We start from the raw sequence: 19,508 nt of genomic DNA on the forward strand, positions 1-19,508 counted from the left end.
AGGGAGGTTTTTTTTTTATTCATGCGCGGTGAAGCCTTAACCGTAGTTCCTAAAATCATTGATTTCTCGGTCCTTACAGCATGTCAGTGTTGATTCAGCATTTGTTTTGGCAAAGACATGCTTTTTTTTTGAGTTTCTGAAACCTAGAGCGCTACTCAATAGGCGGCTAACAAGAAACGCATTTACTGTTGTTACCGACGTATGTGTACACTGAACTTGGGATGTGCGTTGGCCCCGTGTTGAAATGCCGTCCCTATGTCCCTATGTCCTCAAAAGTTAAAAGAGAGAGAGAATTTAAGATTGATAAGGGATTCGAAAATCTCCCCTGTGAGAACCTTCACATGAAGTTCTGTAAATATGTACTGGGTGTTAACACAAATGCCACAAATCTGGCCGTGTATGGCGAGTTGGGCAGACATCCACTGTATTTAATGATAGCCAAATCTATGTTCTCTTTCTGGCTAAGGCTTGAATCCTTGTCTCTCAACACAGTGGATGGGGAAATTAGTTCGAAGTCTATTTTAACCAGTGCCTTACAAGTTAGTAAGGATCTAGACAACAAAGGAAAACAGTCTTGGTTTTCTTGTATAAAATTTATTTGTGGTTGTCTGAATCTGGATGTAAACAATGCTGAAAGTGTTTCAACCTCCAGTCTTGTTCATAAATTAGGTGAAGAATTTTACAGAAAGTGGAAGCTAGAAATTTGGGATGATTCTCGGAATCCAAATGCTAAAAACAAATTACGCACTTATAGGTCCTTCAAAACGCAACTCTGCTGTGAGAAATATCTGACTTCAATTTCAAGTTTTTCTTTAAGAAGATCCCTTTGTTGTTTCCGCATTAGCTGTCACGATCTAGCCATTGAAAGAGGTAGATACAAAAAACTTAAAGTTGAAGAGAGGGTGTGTTCTTGTGATGGGACTTCAATAGAAGACGAGGTTCACTTTCTAACTGCCTGCCCAAAATATGATGCTTCAAGGAACACAACTTTTCAGGTCTCTCACCAGGAAATAAGTTTATCTGGCTTCTTTCAAATGAGGACCCTGGAATTTGTCAGAAGCTATCATCATTTTTACAGAAATGCTTTTCTGATCGCATAAAATAAGGACCTCCTCTCTCCCACCTACTAGTATCTACTCCAGGTTTGACCCCGGTAGTAGACTTTATATTGTTACTTTTGTCATGTATCCTTTGTATGTCTTATGTACTTTCAATCAAAATCATTGTATTTCTATTGTACCATGTGTACCTTTGCCCTCCGGGCCTTTTGATTAATAAACTATTCGTCCAGTGCCAGTTGGTGCGTTTTTCCCTGATTTGTGCAAAATTCAACATATCTCAAAAGTTCAATGGTTGACCCTCGATTTTTTTTTAATTTTTGTGTAGCGTAAGCGATTGTCTTTCGTGGGAGAATGGTCACTGTAAGAATTATTCAGGAAGAAATGTATAATATTTGGGGGTTTTCGTGATTGTCCGGCCCAATTGGCAATATTGCCATTTGGGATGGTGAACAGAGCTAGGAGCAAATGCGACGTTTATGATTTATTTAAAGAAATAAAATGCCCGATTTAACATTCTGCAGAATCAGGGGAATCGGGCGTTTCCAGTGATATACGACACAAATGGGTTGTCCTCATGCATTCACTTTGGAAACGCATTTTAAAATAGATGTTACGTCCTGTTAATGGGGCACGTCATCATCGCGTACATTTGGGAAAAACTCCCTAACGAGACCTATGTGACAATTGTTCCAAATTTACAAAAATCTGGGGATTCCCCCAATGCCACGATTGCCCGGATGTTGTAAATCGCGGGAGATGACTGCATGTTTGTCCGATTTTATATTGCTATTTTTGCTAAATACACTTGAGTGCCTGGTCGATCGATCGGCGACATGGCAGGAAAGAGATCTGTCCCACATGAGGTTTACGCTGAAGGCGCAATCAGGAGAATCAAGTTAGAAAATTTCATGTTAGTGACCAGTCTTCCTTCAGCTTCTTTCATTTTTGACAGTAGACCGCGCGTGCATATGACTGTGCATGTGTGTGTACGAGGTTGTATGTATGGTATATATTCACTACGACGTAGGCCTAACGCTTGTTAAGTTGGGGCCTGCATCAATGAATGACAATGACATGGAATTCGTCATCATGTAGTGTCACTAGGGATACATAATTTGGGTGAAACGTATGTGGGTTAAAATTTAAAATCCACGATCGGAAATGACGTAGGCCTCGGCCTACAATATAACAATCCATGTTGGTGATGTAGTTTTGATCGCATTGAACTATAAATCCATTGAACTGTGGCGCTTCCTTAGTCAACGATGACGTTTTTTGGGCCGTGAACTGGGATTGTAAATTCGTTCCGAAACATGGTCATTCATATTGCTCTGCCCATACTCTACCCATGTCCCCACCCCCTAGCTGGCGCGGCCTCCCTGCCGCGCCCGTCCAGATCCCCGGGCCCCTTCGGACCTTGGCCCTGGCTTCGAGAGCAAAGCACGCATTGCATGGTCATGGATCATGTCGTTAGGCAAAGGAGCGCTGAATGAAGACAACGAAGTGGTTAAGTTTCGGAGGACCAAAACGTCTGAAATTGATCAACGCCACCCTTGTACCTGGTGGGGTGTCATGTTTCATTGTTATCTCTTTCAAAACCCTTCTTCATCAATGATAATGTCACTTCATTTTAGGACCTATGATTCTGTCGAATTCAAACCTGGTGCTCATCTTAATGTGATAGTTGCCCCAAATGGAACTGGGAAATCAACACTGGTGAATGGCATCTGCCTTGGACTTGCTGGAAAGACGAAATGGCTCGGGAGGGCATCACAGGCAACAGAGTTCATCAAGCATGGACAAACTAAAGCTACAACAGAAATTGAGCTGTAAGTATTGATCGCATTGTTTGCTTCCTTCCCTAAACCAAAAAAGTTTGGACTTGACGAAAGACAACAGTTGAGTTGCTGGAGTTGAGAATCCGACTTACTGTGGACTAATGTACGTTACATATTTTCCTAATGATTTCACAGGCACAATCCAGATGGCGACAATTACGTCATCAAACGAGAGATTCATAAAGATAATCGACAGAACTGGAGTGTTAATGGGAGGTCTTCTGCACAAAGGGCGGTGAGTGTCATTGGTGTATTGAAATTCAGTCCGATTTATGATAAGATTTCATGTTCAGTATCTTTTGAATGGCATACCAGCAGAAACTCTGGCCCATGACTATGGACCCTGTTGGGACCAAGCCAACAGTTATCTGTAATTGAGACGTTTATGTCATGCTGGTGCCTCGTGCATCATGGCATCTCCTACTTCTCTGTTTATTAAAAGGTCTAGAGGCCAAAATCATCCAGACATGAATCATATTGAGCTTGTTCTCATCAGTGGTTTGTCGTCATCTAGTTGGTAAATGTTCTCATGTATTGCTTCCACTGTATTCAGGTTGAAGAATGTGTTGCCAGGCTAAACATCCAGGTGGGCAATCTATGTCAGTTTCTTCCTCAAGATAAGGTGGCAGACTTCGCCAAGATGACACCACAAGAATTGCTGGAAAACACAGAAAAAGCTGTAAGTTGGCCATCAGTTGAATAACAACTTCCCTTACTATGTGCTACATTTGTAATAGTATCTTGATTTTGGTGTATAAAACAATTGTCTTGCAGCATTCTAATCTCTCCTGGGCTGCTAAATCAGTTCCTGTTCTGTTGAGTCACGGTATGATTATGAAAGGTAGATTCAGACTCAAATGGTCTAGCATTTCCTCTGTTAGGTTGGACCTCCCGAGATGATTCAAGATCACCATAGGTTAAAGGATTCAACTACAGAGGCCAACACCCTTGCTGCAGACTATATCACGATGCAAGAACGACTTGAAGCCGAGGAATCTAAAAACTTGCGTGTAGAACAAGATGTGAAGAATTATAAAGAAAGGCAGACTCACATCAGGCTCATCAATCTCCTTGAGAAGAAGAGACCTTGGGTGGTGAGTTGCCGACTTCTTTCCTATTTTTGTGCTCATCCTTGTAGGGCTGTCGCACAAGGCTTTAGATGTTTTGAGATGTGATATGAAGAGGAAAAGATGTTGATCAAAAGATTGGAATAATATGGTCAGACTGACGAGAGTAAGTGTGAATAAAGGTCAGGTCAGCTAAGGTTTGGCTAGTTCCCATCACATGTTGATGTTGATGTTGATTTGTTTCTAGGAATATGAGACCATGCGTAAGCGCTACATGGAAGAGAAACAGAAGAAAGATGATCTGACGGAGCAGTACAAACAAGCCAAAATGGAGAATGCACCCATGCAAAATAAGCTTGCTGCGGCACAGAAGAAGTACCAGGATGTGGACAAATTGATGAAGAAAAAGGTCAGTGAGTTTAACGATACTCTCTGGACTGATGAAAGCACCAAGACAAATTGATTTTATGTAGAATTTATCAATCAGATTTCTGATGAAACTTCTGAACTTCCAGTTTGGCAGTAATGTGGGCTGAGAATGAGGTTAAGCATGTTTCAGTTTGGAACTTAGCTCTGCTTCTCTTTTTCATGGCTTCTATTGGTGATGTTCTCTCTTTCAGACGGAGGACTTGAAGAATGAGGCGGAGCAAGCTGCCACAAAGAATAAGAAGATTGAGCATCTGACAGATAAGATGGGTGAGGTGCAGTCTGATCTCAATGTGAAGAAGTCCGAGGAAACCAAGCGCAAGAAAAGGATGAGTGAGCTGCTACGTCACATTAAGGGTTTGGAGAATGATCTTGAGTCGATGGGCGATGAGGAAGATCTTCAGGTAGGATGCTGTCTCTTCAACAGATTGCCTTCACAATGGAAAGTCCTGTCTGTCCTAATTCATGGGTATTTAAAGATCTCTGCTCCTCTGTGTCTGAACTTTTGCTCATACCAGCAACACTGAGGTGATATGAACCTTGGACTGATTGTCTGAGGGGACTGTTCTCAGCACTGTGAACCATGGCGAGCTGTGGGCATCTTTAAAGTGCTTCTCCTGAAATGTAATTGTTGGTTGAGGAAACCTCACGTCTTACTTCCAGCCTCAGATTGATCAGGTGAACAATGATATGCGACAGATGAATCAGCAGATGAACATCACACGTGAACAGATTGATCAAAAAAGATTTGAACGGAATGCCATCCAGCGGGAGATAACAGGTGAGAAGCTGAGATTACAGAGTTTCAAGTCACAAGGTTACTTTGACCGCTATAGAAAACAACGGATGACTTCAAACTGATTATTAGTCATTGATTTCCAATCAAAGTCTTTGTAGTTGATCTCAACCCAAACTCATGTCTCAACGTTCATGCATGACATATTTCTTCAGATGTCCAGCGTCAACTGAATCATTTAAGAGATGTTCATAATAAAAGGATGGAGCTCCTGAGACATAAACACAAACCGACGTATGATGCTGTACAATGGTTGAGGGAAAACAAGCATAGGTTCAAGGGTGACATCTATGAACCTATGATGCTCCTGGTATGTACAGATGTTTTACCTTGTGGTGGTCTATGTTATTACTGGGTATAATCATAACGACCTTCTTTCCAAAACCTGCAAGATCACTTTGGAGGTTTAACATATGCTAGCTCTCTGTGAGATTTAGTGCATTTTCTTCAAGTAGCAAGTTCAAGCAAGTAGTTGGTACACATTGGGGTTATACGCCCCGACCTGCATTCAATGTTGCATAAGGCTGTATTTGCATGTCTGCTTTCCAGATCAATGTGCCGCGTCCAGAACATGCCAAGTATGTTGAGAACCACATTTCATATAACGACATGAAGGCTTTTGTTTGTAAAGAACCTGATGATGTTAACATGTTCCTTGAACTGACTAGGGATGAGATGAATCTTGCAGTCAATGCTGTAAAAGTGCCGCCAGATCGGAACCCAGATTTCAAACCAAAGTATAACTTGGGTCAACTTGGGTGAGTTGAACATGACGTTTCTTGATGTGAAGCAAACTCAGAATCAAATAACTCTACTCTAAATGTTAGACATTGATCTGAACTTTGGGTTGAAATTCCTTTAATGCGTCAAGCAAGTGAAGAGTACTGTCAGCTTATTGGTGTTGTAACCAGAGGCGAATGGATGTGCATAGATTCCTGAGCCCATCGGGTAATGAAACACCTAACTCATCTCAAGCCCTGAAGTACGCTATTGTCTAGTTATGTGTTGTTCTCCTTCAGACATTACGGCTTCCATCACTACCTGAAAGACCTGTTCACATGCCCTGATGACATCATGAAGTACCTGTGTAAGCAGTATCATGTGCACACGATTCCTATTGGCAATAATCACACAAAGGAAGTGGTGGAACAGGTGATGAGAGATATCCCACAGATGAATACCTTCTATACAGAACACCATCAATACAACATCAAACGCTCCCGATACAGCAAGGAGACCTCCTCCAGATGTACAGAGCTTAGGTTAGTCCTCTTCATGCTTTGTGAGGTGTCCTCATTTCAAAAGAGCTCAAGAATTTGGGCGGTGTTCTGGTTGTGACATCCTCAACATCAGTTAATATTCTGGTTACATGTAAGATCATACCGGAGCCTTTGGTTTCTCATTCATGCATATTTTACTCCAGCAAAGGGTCGTCACATGGGATATCCTCTAATTTAGCTCTTTATTTTAGGCCTCCAAACACGCTGAGTGTATCTGTTGACATGCAGATGGTGAATGAACTGACTCAACGTCTGCAGAACCTCCAGACCCAACTCACTGATATTGACACCAAGACGGAAGAGCTGCATACACGCTTGCAGAACCTGGAGACCAGGATCAATGACTGCAGGAACAAGAAGGTATGTGGTGGGGAAGTACGGGCTAAAGATGACCTTGATCTGCTTCGTTCAGATATGTAGTTGGGAACTTTCTGAGTAAATGGGTTTTATCTAAAACAATATTGCCAGCCGAAGACAGAGTCACGGAGCCAATAACTTTAATGGGTACATAGTGTCATGTAGAAATGGTCATCCCGTCTTGGGGAAGGAATAATCCCGGAAGAAAAGGCCTGTCACTTCCAAGTACAATGTGAACCCTCAAGAAGAAGATCTTAGATATTGGGCATGAAAAACCGCTCCCAATATCTACTGGATTCCATTTCCAAACAGATTGATCTCAGTTGATTCTCCCCTCTTGATTTGTTTCCAGAAAGAATTGAGTAAGAGAAAGGACAACAAGAAGTCCATCATGCAGCAGCTCAAGATAAAGCATGAAACGTAGGTTACGGAACGATTGGTCTACTGAGAGTTCTCTCGGTCAGGGTTCTCCATTAAATTGTTCGTGTTTGGTCTAATTCAGTTCATATTGCTACTGCAAACATGTATGATGTCTTGAAAAGAGAACTTTGGATGAATGAAGGGAAATTTGATTTGTCTGTGGGAGAGTGGTGTCGGTCGTTCCTCCCCTTATAGCAAACTTTGACTTGATCTGACATGTTTCCAGGTTACGACGTCTTGAGACTGAAGGTATAGATATTGAAAACGAAGAGAAGAAAGCAAATGATGAAATTCGCAACATCAACTTGAAGAAATGTCAGCTACTTCAGGAGCTAAATCATCACACTCGGGTAAGTTGAATCATTAGCTCGACTTTAAAGTGATCAGTTTTGGGGTGTGCTGCAACGTCAGTCTTTATGACAGGTATTGTACCCACTGTCAATTGTTTCATGGCAATCATTTCAGCTTAAAACGTTTGTCCTCCAGCACCCTTTGTTGAGTTTCATGGACACTGGAGTGGTCAATCAATGTTTGCATGTGGCGACACCATCTATCAGCTTTGAAATCACTCAGGACAGCCATATAGTGGGTCCTGGGCCATATAGTGGGTCCTCGGCCATATAGTGGGTCCTGGTACCGCAGTGAAAAGATGGGTGTACTGTTAGCTGAGTATTCATAGGATACCAAGTTTCATTTTGCTTTCTGATCTACAGAGATGTCTGACCTTTGGTATGGACAAAGTACGCCTGAGCCTCAACCATGCATCAGCAATGAGGGAGGAAAGTCGCATTGAATACATCCTCAAGGAGCAGCTGATTGCTGTGAGCAACTTAGAGGTAAGAGAATTTGAAAAGGATTCTATTGACAGGTAGTACACACTCCAATATTGACTCAAACCAACTAGTGATCAAGTTGAACTATTGAGGCTTGCCTAGGTTTGTCATGTTGGTCAGTCGCATTAGCTGCCTGCCACAATCCAGCACCCTTTGTTGTGTTTTGAGTGGCTATAATGTTGTGGTACAAGGGGTAGAATCCAACAATGGCAGTTGCCTCCTTTACTCTCAAGTTCTCAGTGATAAACAGAGAATAATGTTGAAGCCTTGGTATCACGTTCTTCTGACTTCTGATTGCAGCAAGAGCTTGGTGAGATGAAAGATCGGGTGAAGGAAACGAAGGATCGAGCACGCCGTCTGCTGACTGATGCCAAGAAAGCTACTGAAACACCCACTGACCAGGACCTCTCAGAGGAGTTACAGAAGGTGAGCGATTATATCCAGGATTGGAAATGTGTTTGATGCTTTGCGACTGTAGCTAATTGCGAGATCTATTTCATCATTGTGCTTGCGTTGTGACATCATTTGCTAGCTCTCTGAGCTCGTCCTTTCTAGGGACTTTGCAAAAATCATCATTTAACCACTTCCTAATATGTTGATTTGTGATCTCCTTGATGGCATTAACTTCCCTAACCAGCTTTAGTTCTGGTTGATGTTCAAAACAACTTGGAGGATTTGTTTGTTTCACATTTTTCCAGCAGGAGGAATTGCTCCTTCGGTCTATTCTTGAATGAGGTAGACACCATGTTTAAAGTTGACATTTGGGACCTATGCACAGTTTCTATTTCAAGCTGCCTTCGGGAGACACAGTGCGTACCAATAACCTTCTCTGTGTCGTGGAACGTTCATGTTTAATTTGATTGCTGTGAAGTCATGGTGAATATCATATGGGAAGTCACGTCCCCGCATGGCAAAGGCCTCTTCAAGTCTTCTTTATCAAGGTGTCTGTCCTGTGACAGTATAATCAATTACAACCGAATGAGAACAAGCTATTTTGCACTTAATACCTTTTGTTTCATTTTTAAAACATAAGTGGTCCAATCAAGGATGGTGTTTTGTGAGAAGAGTTTCTAAGAAAGCTTCCACTTGCAGGCATTTGAACAGTTCCCTTCAAGCTTGGAAGAGCTGGACGAACAGATCCATGGTGAGCGGGCGCGAGCCGATTGTATCTACCAGACAGATGAGAGGGTGAGTGTGATGTCATTTGATACAGTTTGTCCTTGTGAAATGAGGTCAAGGTTAGAAGGCTTTGACGTAACGGGAAGTGGCACACTGTAGTCAATGTAAGAGTCCTCATAGCTGGCTAACTATTATCAAAAAGTGACTTGGCGATATGCATTCACTGTCGGAGGGTAAAGTTGATGCCATTTGCCATCTCAAGTTTGATTGAATTCTTTCCCGTTTCTTCAGGTTGTGAGAGATTATCAAGAGAGGAAGAAGCAGATTGTCAGGATGCAAAAGGAGGTGGAAACATTGGAGTTGAAGCTTCAAAATCATAAAGGGGACATCGATGAGGTGAAACAGAGATGGCTGGAGCCCCTCAAGCAACTAATTGCCAAGATAGACAAGAACTTTGGCTATTTCTTCAGGTGTCTCAAGTGTGCTGGCGAGGTTAGCCTGGACACTCCAGAAAACCCGGTGAGTGCTTTGTAGATGGGCTGTCTCTTACGACAGGTTGGAACTCGCATATTGAGGAGATGAGACGAGTTCATGCCTATTTGACGGAAGACTCTCTGCGAAGATTCTTTCTGTTATGCCGAGAAGGAGAAGGTGTCAAAACCCTATGATTCTCCTGAGGTCGTCAAATGAGGTCATTAAACCTGTGTAGAAGAACCTGAATCTGTGTCTGTGGCATTTAATATATGTTTGATGATTGCAGGAAGACTACGAGAAGTACGGAATTCAGATCAAGGTGAAGTACCGGGATAACGAGAATCTGAGGATTCTGTCGCCACATTCCCAGAGCGGAGGAGAGCGTAGTGTCGCTACTGTCCTCTTCATGATGGCCATGCAGGAGTTGACCAAGTGTCCCTTCAGATGTGTCGATGAGATCAACCAGGTGTGTACCTCTAACAGGTCATTACATTCTGCAAAATGATGCAAACCTTAGCCTTCCAAAATGATTTCTAAGTCATTTGAGTTAACACGGTAAATTAAAGGAGAAAGGAATTTACAATATCAGCTATCAACTGTCAACTTTTTCCCTGATCATTGATTATGTTTTCCTCTTTCCAGGGTATGGATGCCATAAATGAGAGAAAGGTTTATGAGCTAGTTGTTCAAACAGCCTGCAGGGAAAATACTTCTCAGTATTTCTTGCTCACGCCAAAGGTAGGTAGAATCAGATCACTTGTAAACTCTTTAAAGGTGACCAATAAATGTAGTTATGATGTTGTCCTTATCGGAGCATTGAAGCAACATGTAGTACCAATGATTTGGCTCATCGTAGAGAGGCATCGTGTTTGTCTGGAGCATGTGGTGGTCTGTGTTCAAGACAACAGTGTCTTGTTTGAAAGTGGCAGAGAGTGACTTGTTTTATTTCTATCAATAACGAGACTATGAACTGTTGTGTCTTTTCCAGCTGCTGCCTGACCTCCAGTATGCCGACAACATGACAGTACTATGTATCTATAATGGACCATACATGATCAACCATACTGAGTGGAATCTGAAGAAGTTCATCAAGAGGAGGACTAAGTTGGAAGATTAGATGACGAGCATTCTAATTCGTGTTTTACCAGACATTCATACACTTCCCTTCTGGGAGCTTGAGGACAGTAGAAACAGACTTTCATCTACCGTTGATATGGTTCATACTGAGAGTGATATTGCACCTCAGTGTAAAACTGCATTTATCTTGTCTCTTCATAACTGACACAGTTTGTTTGATTGTGATGTGCAGATGTGTTCTGTCAATGTTGCGATGCCATTGCTGCATGATTTCCATAATGAGCCAAATTATGACTTCAATCAATGCATAATGTTTTGAAAGAAGAGCTTGTTTCTGAGAGAACCTAGTTATCATTATTTTTAATCGTACTTTTTGTTGTCTCTCTATGACTAGTCATTCATTTGCTGTATAGAACTTAATTAGTTGATTAGTATCTTGATTTCTAAATGCTCTTTAGAAATTTGCCTTTGGTTAAGTAAACTTCGACATTCATTCCACGCGACCAAGTGCTGCCATGTCTGATGGCATTGTCAGCCACCATGTCCTGTCACTGCCGTGTTTGGGTGATGTCTCATCCACCGGGCTACCAGCTGCACCTGATTTCCCGGGGGCATTTAGATAACTACCTTCTTGAATCAATATAGGGTGCACTGTACATAGAACCAAGCATGGATTATAGCTATTTAGGATTTGGGAATGTCTTGTCAGTCAGCTGGACTAGATATGAAGGAAGTGTGGTTGATTTTGAGACTTATTTCTAGAACATCTTTTCTGAAGGCAGAAAGATAATATGTCCTTAGAGGCATTGGTATTGCTAGAGGCTGTAGAACCATGTTCTAATTCTGCTTCTCTTCTTTAGTCTAGTAGTTTTGATACAATATCATTGTTATGTAGTTGAGGAAGTGGAGATTTATGTAGAAACTAGAAGTTCTCACTCCTTACTTTATGTTATCATGGCCATGTTGGTTCATTTGCAGAATATCATTAATCAATAGTTAATAAGAAGGTGCCTGTCCTGCCTTCTCTTTTGCATTTAGGGTGTGGCTGTAAACTGAATTAAGGCGGCTCGTCCATTAGTCTCATCCAGTTCGATGGAGATTGGCTAGATTTTGTATCCTTTTCATATGTAACATCACTTAGTACATATTTTAATAGATGATGTTGCTTTATATTTTTAGAAAATTGAATATATGTTCGTTTTCCATATCTGTGTTGCTTTGGTTCACTGGACAGGTTAGCATTAGGCATTAGCAACTTCAGGAGACGATGGGAGAGCCAACCTCCACCAGCTGGTTATCTTATCCGGATGGAAGGACATTGACAGAACCTAAAAATGACCAGGTTCTCCATTGATAAGTTGCCTTCAGGCTTTAGACTTAGAGACTGCGGGAAAGATGATGGGACAACCAATAGGAAGATGACATTGACATAACCTAAATATACCATGGGTCTCCAATAAGTTACCATTAGGAATTGGACAACCAACCACGCCAGCTAGTTGATCAAGTCAGGATGATGTTCTGGGTTGTTGGAGACACAAGCTGTCCAATGAGTCACCATTAGGCATTGAAGACCACAGAACAGGCACAGCTACCTCTGCCAGCTGGTTATCTTATCAGGTTTGGAAGACAACATGGACACATCCCAACAAAACCCAAGTGATCTGATAATGTCCCTCCAAGTCATTGCGATCCATCTAAAGGGTTATTTTCCCATCCACTTTTAGTACATGGTCACTTGTCTTCAGCGCTGGAAGCCACAAGTGTGTAGGCCATGATGATGTCCTTGTAGGCAAAGTTGTGCAACAGATGCACTGGCTTGGGACAAACTCGACCAGTACATGTTGTACTTGTGAATATACAATCCACTTGTTCAGTCCTGTACGAAACCTTAGGGTTGGAGGGTGCCAAGGGCTCAAGTCTCCTCTTGACTTTCTTGAAAAGTAACTGGTGCTGGAAATGACAGCAAGAATCCAACAAACGATGAAGTCAATAACAACGTTTTATTCTTTCAAACAATGAAAACATTGAGGACACAAGGTAAATATTGAGCAGACGGACATTCAGCAGTTTGATTAGAGCTTTACACACGTCTAAAGACAAGGCTATAAGAAATCATGGTATTTCAATCATAAGGCTGTATATCTTTTACTCAAGGTGGGCCTGCTGGTTCAGCAAGTATTGTAATTTGTTCACACGTATTTCCCATGGACGGATTTAACATAATATCAATACAATAAGCTGAAACTAACAACACTTGATTTGAGTGGGAATGCATGTGCATGTATGTTATATGTACATGTATACACACCTAGGTAAAGGCAGAAAGGTTTAAGTGCTTCAAAATGATAAGTTTTAGAGATAGACTTCTCCAATTGCAATCATATCAGACTAATAATGGTGTGAAACACATGTGATGGCCCTACTCATGGCATAAGTTACCTACATGTAGATTAAGAATCTGTACAAAGAGGTGATTATCATAACATGGAATTCAACACCTTACTATTAATCTTCCGTATTCTTATAATTCATCATTTGTTTTCTTCGGCAGCCTCGTATAAAACGACGTCAGCATATAATAGCGATTCCTGAGTTGTTCCTTCTTGTTATCGCTTGCTTGGCCACCTCGTAACTTCTTAACACGTTCCAACTCAGTCTCGATAAAGTCTTTTCCTTTCTCAATGATTTTATTCATGTACGTGACGTACATCCTGGCCGACTCCTTTTCGTTGTAATCTTCCAGCGTTGCCGCGACACCTTCAGCCTGTTTAACTGCGTCCTCCATTTCATCTTGGTTTTCTAGCTTCAGGAACGCACTCACCATCTCGTCAAATATCTCCATGCAGAATGGGAGGCCAAGCCATAGACCTGGAGATGGATGAATATCACATGAGCGCAACACAATGGAGGAAGGACAGCTTTGGAAGTCAAAGTCACATTGACATCATTCATAAACGAAACCAGCACCTTGGTACGGGACACTTTACAAGACATTGCATGGGTTTACATGATTACCCTGAATGGCATTGTAGATCACTGTACTGAGTGCCATGGTGCACTGGACTGAAATATTGGTTCACTGTAGCAAAGGGGGTTAGTAGCTGTAGTGTTGGTAGAATCTTCAGTGAAGGAAGAATGAGACGTACCGGTTTCCTTGGTGATCCATGCCTTCATGTCATCAACAGTCACATCTCCTGTGTAGGTGAGGTTACGCTTCTGGCTGTTGATGTAGAGCACGAACACCGGCCAATCATCCTTCTGGATGCCCATCCCCTGCGCGTATTCTCGGTTGGCTTGCATATCTTTCGATTGCACATCATATGCTGCAAGGAGACAAGAATGCAAAGACTACAAATTCAGTAACTTCATATGATGAGTTGTGAGTCTGCTGTGTATTCTTAATTCGGGATGGCTTGATCGGGAGTGCTTTCTTTGATGCAGTCTTCATTGTCTGAATCTGGCAATCTGCAGATATAAACTTTGGAGGGAAGAGGGAGGGCGGAGGTTGATGGACGAGGATACATGCTCTAATCACACGGCCTAATCGCCACTATTCAGTAGAGTCCATTTTGGCGGAGGTCCTGTTTTTCTGAAAAGGATCAACAGAATGCAATGAGAAGGTACTTACACAGGATATTTAAAATTAGGACCAATCCAAAAGGAGGCAGGAAGGAAAGGAAGGATAAGATTACCAGAAAGAAGAGAAAACAGGACATGAAACTTAAGTCATTTGAACAAGCGGAGCTGAGGCAGAGAGAAACAAATCATATAAAGATATAGAGAAATTCTACTATATTGCCATTGTACATGCAACAGTGGTAAAAATGAATTGAAATATACATGTATTATTGTATATCAAGGGATGATGTGATATTGTACCTGTGTGGCACTACAAGACAGTTTGATTTAAGTCTTCAAATACACTGAACACCCTTTATGAAGTTCATCAACTCCATGAATACATTATAAAGACTTCTAGCAGCCTATCAGCTTGGTCCTATGTGCCTTTAGTGTTACGCTCTCTGCCTGGCCTGATATACCTCTGGGTGTTTTCAAGTGGAATAAAAGGAAAGAATAATTATAACCAACCTTAGAAATTGCTGAAAAGATCACTTTTTAGGATCTAATCCCCTAGGGGCAATGAAACAATATTGCACATCCAACTATTGTGGTGACCAGGTAACTATGGAAACAAACAACAGGCAAAGCACATGGATAATCTATAGACTTGAAAGACTTGATGTGAATTGTGTACACGTGTCAAAGCCGATATCACAAAGTAACATATAACTGAAGCAAGTCAACAGGAAAGTATGTTTGAACAAGCACATCAAAATCTCAAGTATCTGGCATAGAGACTTCAGTTGTGCATGGTACCATATGTCCTGCGTCCTTCAACTCAAACGCAACCATATTGTTGACATGGTCTTCATGGACACACAACCATAATAATATCCAGACCCCTCTCCCCCTCTGCGGGCATTGAATTGTAGAATTTTACAATTTGGTGTAAAGGGATATGCCTGCAGAAATCCTAACAAATGTCGTCAGAAAAAGTATAAAATAATGCGACTTTGTATGCCCGATCTTTCTTTGAACTTTTCAATCAATATTCAGGGAAACCAATATCCTGCATTCATCACCAGAGACTCTGTAATGTGTTTGACATTATGAAGTGGATATGGTGGAATATGACATTTTCAATTCAACCAAACTGATTGAAACAACAGTGTTCACTTTCAAAACATGTAGGGCCGAATTTACGAAGGGTGTTTAAGAGTTAGACGCGTGTAAATTCTACATTCTACAATCAGTTTCAGGGCCTAATGAGGTTTTCATGAAGAAACCCTGCAAGGCCCTGACTCTGTCTATTCAGACATTAAACGCTGTTTTAAGCTAAACACCCTTTGTAAATTCGGCCCGTACTGTGTCCCAAACTGTGTTCAGAGAGGTTCAAATCATTGAGGCCCCAACCAACCAAATCAACATCAACACCAAGCAAAGCAGTGACAATATACCACGAACAAAAACTTCCCTCAAAGTATCTATACATCCAAGACAATAGATGTCAGATTAAAGCTTACAACCAGACACATGAATAGGTGCATGTCACAATGAAAAGGGAACATAGCTGCAGACAATGCCATCAATGACGTGAGGTAACTGAGGATTGATGAAGTTTATGTATTGTTTTTTGAATTGACCAATCCATGGCTTACTGTTTGTAGAGATAAGGTAACAAGGTTCATTCAGTGTCTGTGTAAAACAGTGGTCATTTTTTATTGAACTTGAGATGAAGGAAAAGTAAAGTCGTCATCACAACTTCAATTTTCCTGATATATCACATAAGTTTTGATATATCAAGTCACATGGTGTTTAGGCAGAGAAATAGGGCGGGTCGGGATGGATTTTTTGCTGGAGTTTATAGGGCAAAGGAAGAGCTGGGTCCAAGAAAACTCACTTTCCTGCTGATTAGTAAAGTCGAGCGCTGAGCCTGAAAACTGTAAAGCTATGTTCCCTTTCGAAATACAAATATATTTATAAGAATGACTGAATAAAGGAGGCCACTATGGTCATGTTCACGAAACAGCTGTGCTGAGCCACGACAATCACCGATGGTGCAAGTAGCTTGACTTGACTGACAACAAAAGGGTTTTCAACAAGTGATAGGCACCCTCTTCGTCATCTGACTGTTGAATCCGCGACTTCTCCGACTCCATCTCAGCATCCATTTCATCATCGTCTTTCGGTTCTGAATCTGTATATTCACCGCTTCCACTTCCACTGAAGTTACCACTGCCACTGCCACTCCATTCCTCCTCATCATCACTCTTGGGCTCGTCAACGTTAATGGGCTCAGGCTCCTTCTCAACACTGGCATCTTCATCTTTATAGTCATCCTTATAAGCCTCATCATCTTTATAATCATCGTCCATGCCCGACCCCGAGTATCCACCGGAGCCGGAGTAGCCTCCCGACCCGGACCCACTATAAGGGGGGAACTCCCCATCATCATCCCATCTATTTCGACCCCATCTGTCTCGATCGGAATCTAAACAGAAAAAAGTAAGCAATCTTGACACCAAATGTTATGGCAGTTAATACCAATCACACAATCATGGAGACAAGATCACACACAAAATACGCTTTGTGTTGTATGCAAATTGAATGCGACCCTTGTTGACTTTGTATCATGTCTCATGGGTGTTCAGAACCCGACACATGCAATACAATAGCCAAAGAATAATTTGGTAAATGTATGGAACTGTTCAAAACAAGGAATGTTTGATTTGTGTTTCGTTCATAGGTTTGTATAGAAACTTCATCAATCCTCATATCAGAACTGTGGCTCCAAACTGCACTGGACCCTTACAAGAGCCACACAACAAGTATTACATGTCAACACTGGTTGAGGTGACCACCTCTTTGATCCTGCTCGTGGTCCTGCTCAGCTTTGATGGTCTCCGGGCTCTTATTCGGGTCATTGGGATCAACCCGCGCTGCCTCATAGTCAGGGTGGTTGGGATCAGAGATATAGGGCTTTTCAGGCTCTTTGAACAAAATAATCAAGCATAGAATGATGAACAGAATGAAAATATACCAGAACCATCATTCAAATGTTTGAAAGCACAAGAGTACATAATCTGTTCATGACAAAATTGCAATTGAATTCTTAATCATTCAGTAGGTACATGTATCTTATTAGACTTTTGATTTCACCTCCTAAAATCTTCAGATCTGAACTGACACAGCAACAAAGACAACACTGAAGGAAGTGAAAGAAAAAATGCACCTTGCTCCTCGTCATCTCTGCCGGAGTCGTCTGCTCAAGAAAAAGAAAACAATCTTCATCAAATAACACACTTAAACTAGGAATTAAAAGCAGAATGTACAGTATGCAGATCTGGAATCTGAAGAAGACTGAATTTAAAAAAAAACCGGTAAGTCCTTGCATCTTTGCAATGGTCCAGCTCACTCTAAGTCTATCTATATTCCTATAAAAAAACGCTGAGAGGAAGGGAATATAAGTTTTACAAAGTGAGCTTACCATTGATTCCATAGTCAGCAATCAAGAGATCAGGTTGGGTCATCGCGGACACAGCCAGCTTCTTGAACTCATCATGTTTGTCACCGTATGGGTATGCATCGTCAAATCTGACCAGGACTGCTTTGAACTGCCTTATCACCTGTAAGAAGGAGGTGCAAATTCAACATCAGGTATCAATTGAAAATGTCTGAAATGTTAACAACCTTTGGGACAATTCTGTTTCCAGAATCTTTTGTCAAAAGAATAACAGTATTTTGATCATCATTTTTTCGACTGATATTTGATGTCTAGATCGAACCCAAAGCCCATTCAAATGATATAAAGAGTTTATCTCAAAATACCATCAAAAAATATATATCCTACACACAATACTGCAAATAACAGATACTGCTTGTTTGTGTAGCTGTTCCCATGGTGATATGACATGGATACAATCACCTTCAATAATGGATATGCATTGAAAATTAAAGTTCAATATAGAACATTCAGTTTTGGTAAATGGTGAATTTTGTATGAGCTGACGCAAACTAACTAACCTCTGTGGAACCGGTTAATTCCGTGAAATTGATCCCTTTTTCCTCAACATGTTATGAACCTGTTAATTGAGTTATTTATGTTCTCTTTCAACATTTTGATTATTGATGGATTGCCCAGGCGTAACAGTTACATGATTAACAATTCATGGTTAGCAATACAGCACACTTCAATAATCACACATTCATCCAACCCATTAGCTTGTCCATGTTATACTGTGGCATGCTAGCATGAGTGTTCATTATACCATGACATTGGTTTGAAACACTTTCCTTCCAGCAAGTTAAACTGACTTGCCCAAGTTGAGGAAATTTTCACCAGCTAAGAGAATACTGTTAAGAAACTTGCCAATGTCTTCAACATCAAACAAGAAGTTTTCAAGCACTTAAAAGCATACAAGAATCGAGGGATTTGACATAAAAGACTTTCCAAGGAGCAAGCAGACTGAAAGCTGTTACTGACAGTCAATACATTCATGTTTTCAAAAAGACTACTAAATGGTTTGTTAATGCAGTCAAACTGAGATCACCATTGTCCAACAGCTTCCAGTGCATCAAGTCTCTTGCCCAAGAGCTCAAACCACAGGCATGAACTACCATATAACAACAGCACCAGAGGTGCTCACATGTCTAGCCACATGTTCAGCACTGTTTTATGTATAGAACAATTAGCAAGCACAGCTTCATTGTACAACACAATCAATGAGAGGCCATCAAGAAAGAACACGAATCGTCACACAATGCACAATAACAAATTGATGAGGCTGAAACATCCACCACTTACCTTGTCAAATGTGCCATAATTGATGTTGATTGCACCATTAATGAATTCACCCTTGATTTGAGATAAAAAGGGGATAACCAGGAGTAAACTAACGAGGATTAAACCTGGGGGAGCCATGCTGTCTTCTTGGATCTCCAGATGATGTGGACCAATCAGAGACCACCGCAGACAGACGCTTGTGTATGGCAGATCTTGCAGCGGCAAATCAAAATATTCAAAATGCTTTACACATAGCTGGATAACTCACTTGAATGACTTTCAGTTTCATATAAATGTGCTGCAAGGTCTTTCAGTGGCACTCCCTCGTCTATAGAGAGTGATTTCTATTGAAAAAGTATTGGTATACCAAATCCTATAACTACTTTTAATCAATAATACAAGAAACAGTAAAA

At 41.2% G+C, this 19,508-nt stretch overlaps 2 protein-coding genes across 8 annotated transcripts; one reads left to right on the forward strand and one right to left on the reverse strand.

Annotated features, from left to right (window-relative positions):
• The first annotated feature begins 1,634 nt into the window (after window positions 1-1,634).
• Window positions 1,635-11,953, forward strand: LOC135483382 (structural maintenance of chromosomes protein 5-like). 5 transcript variants are annotated; one of them, XM_064764237.1, is made up of 21 exons: window positions 1,635-1,956; window positions 2,696-2,890; window positions 3,035-3,134; window positions 3,453-3,578; window positions 3,781-3,993; window positions 4,214-4,375; window positions 4,587-4,796; window positions 5,056-5,173; window positions 5,344-5,498; window positions 5,738-5,946; window positions 6,208-6,450; window positions 6,660-6,828; window positions 7,178-7,245; window positions 7,472-7,595; window positions 7,959-8,081; window positions 8,379-8,504; window positions 9,171-9,266; window positions 9,489-9,716; window positions 9,958-10,137; window positions 10,314-10,409; window positions 10,660-11,953. In XM_064764237.1, exons 1-21 carry the CDS (start codon window positions 1,895-1,897, stop codon window positions 10,786-10,788), a joined length of 3,132 nt encoding a protein of 1,043 aa, XP_064620307.1. In that variant the 5' UTR covers window positions 1,635-1,894; the 3' UTR covers window positions 10,789-11,953. The 5 variants fall into 5 exon arrangements, with proteins under 5 accessions (XP_064620307.1, XP_064620306.1, XP_064620310.1 ...); XM_064764236.1 differs by having other exon boundaries at window positions 1,636-1,971; XM_064764235.1 differs by lacking the exon at window positions 1,635-1,956 and having other exon boundaries at window positions 2,521-2,890.
• Window positions 11,954-12,737: 784 nt separating this feature from the next.
• Window positions 12,738-19,317, reverse strand: LOC135483384 (endoplasmic reticulum resident protein 29-like). 3 transcript variants are annotated; one of them, XM_064764243.1, is made up of 6 exons: window positions 19,117-19,317; window positions 17,800-17,938; window positions 17,545-17,574; window positions 16,426-16,803; window positions 13,898-14,053; window positions 12,738-13,619 (listed from the first exon to the last, which is right to left on the reverse strand). In XM_064764243.1, the coding sequence occupies exons 1-6, from the start codon at window positions 19,231-19,233 to the stop codon at window positions 13,273-13,275; spliced, it is 1,167 nt and encodes a 388-aa protein (XP_064620313.1). In that variant the 5' UTR covers window positions 19,234-19,317; the 3' UTR covers window positions 12,738-13,272. The 3 variants fall into 3 exon arrangements, with proteins under 3 accessions (XP_064620313.1, XP_064620314.1, XP_064620315.1); XM_064764244.1 differs by lacking the exon at window positions 16,426-16,803 and adding an exon at window positions 17,174-17,302; XM_064764245.1 differs by lacking the exon at window positions 16,426-16,803 and having other exon boundaries at window positions 13,898-14,074.
• Window positions 19,318-19,508: the final 191 nt, after the last annotated feature.

The sequence above is a fragment of the Lineus longissimus genome, chromosome 2, assembly GCF_910592395.1.
Source record: "Lineus longissimus chromosome 2, tnLinLong1.2, whole genome shotgun sequence".
NCBI lineage: Eukaryota > Metazoa > Nemertea > Pilidiophora > Heteronemertea > Lineidae > Lineus > Lineus longissimus.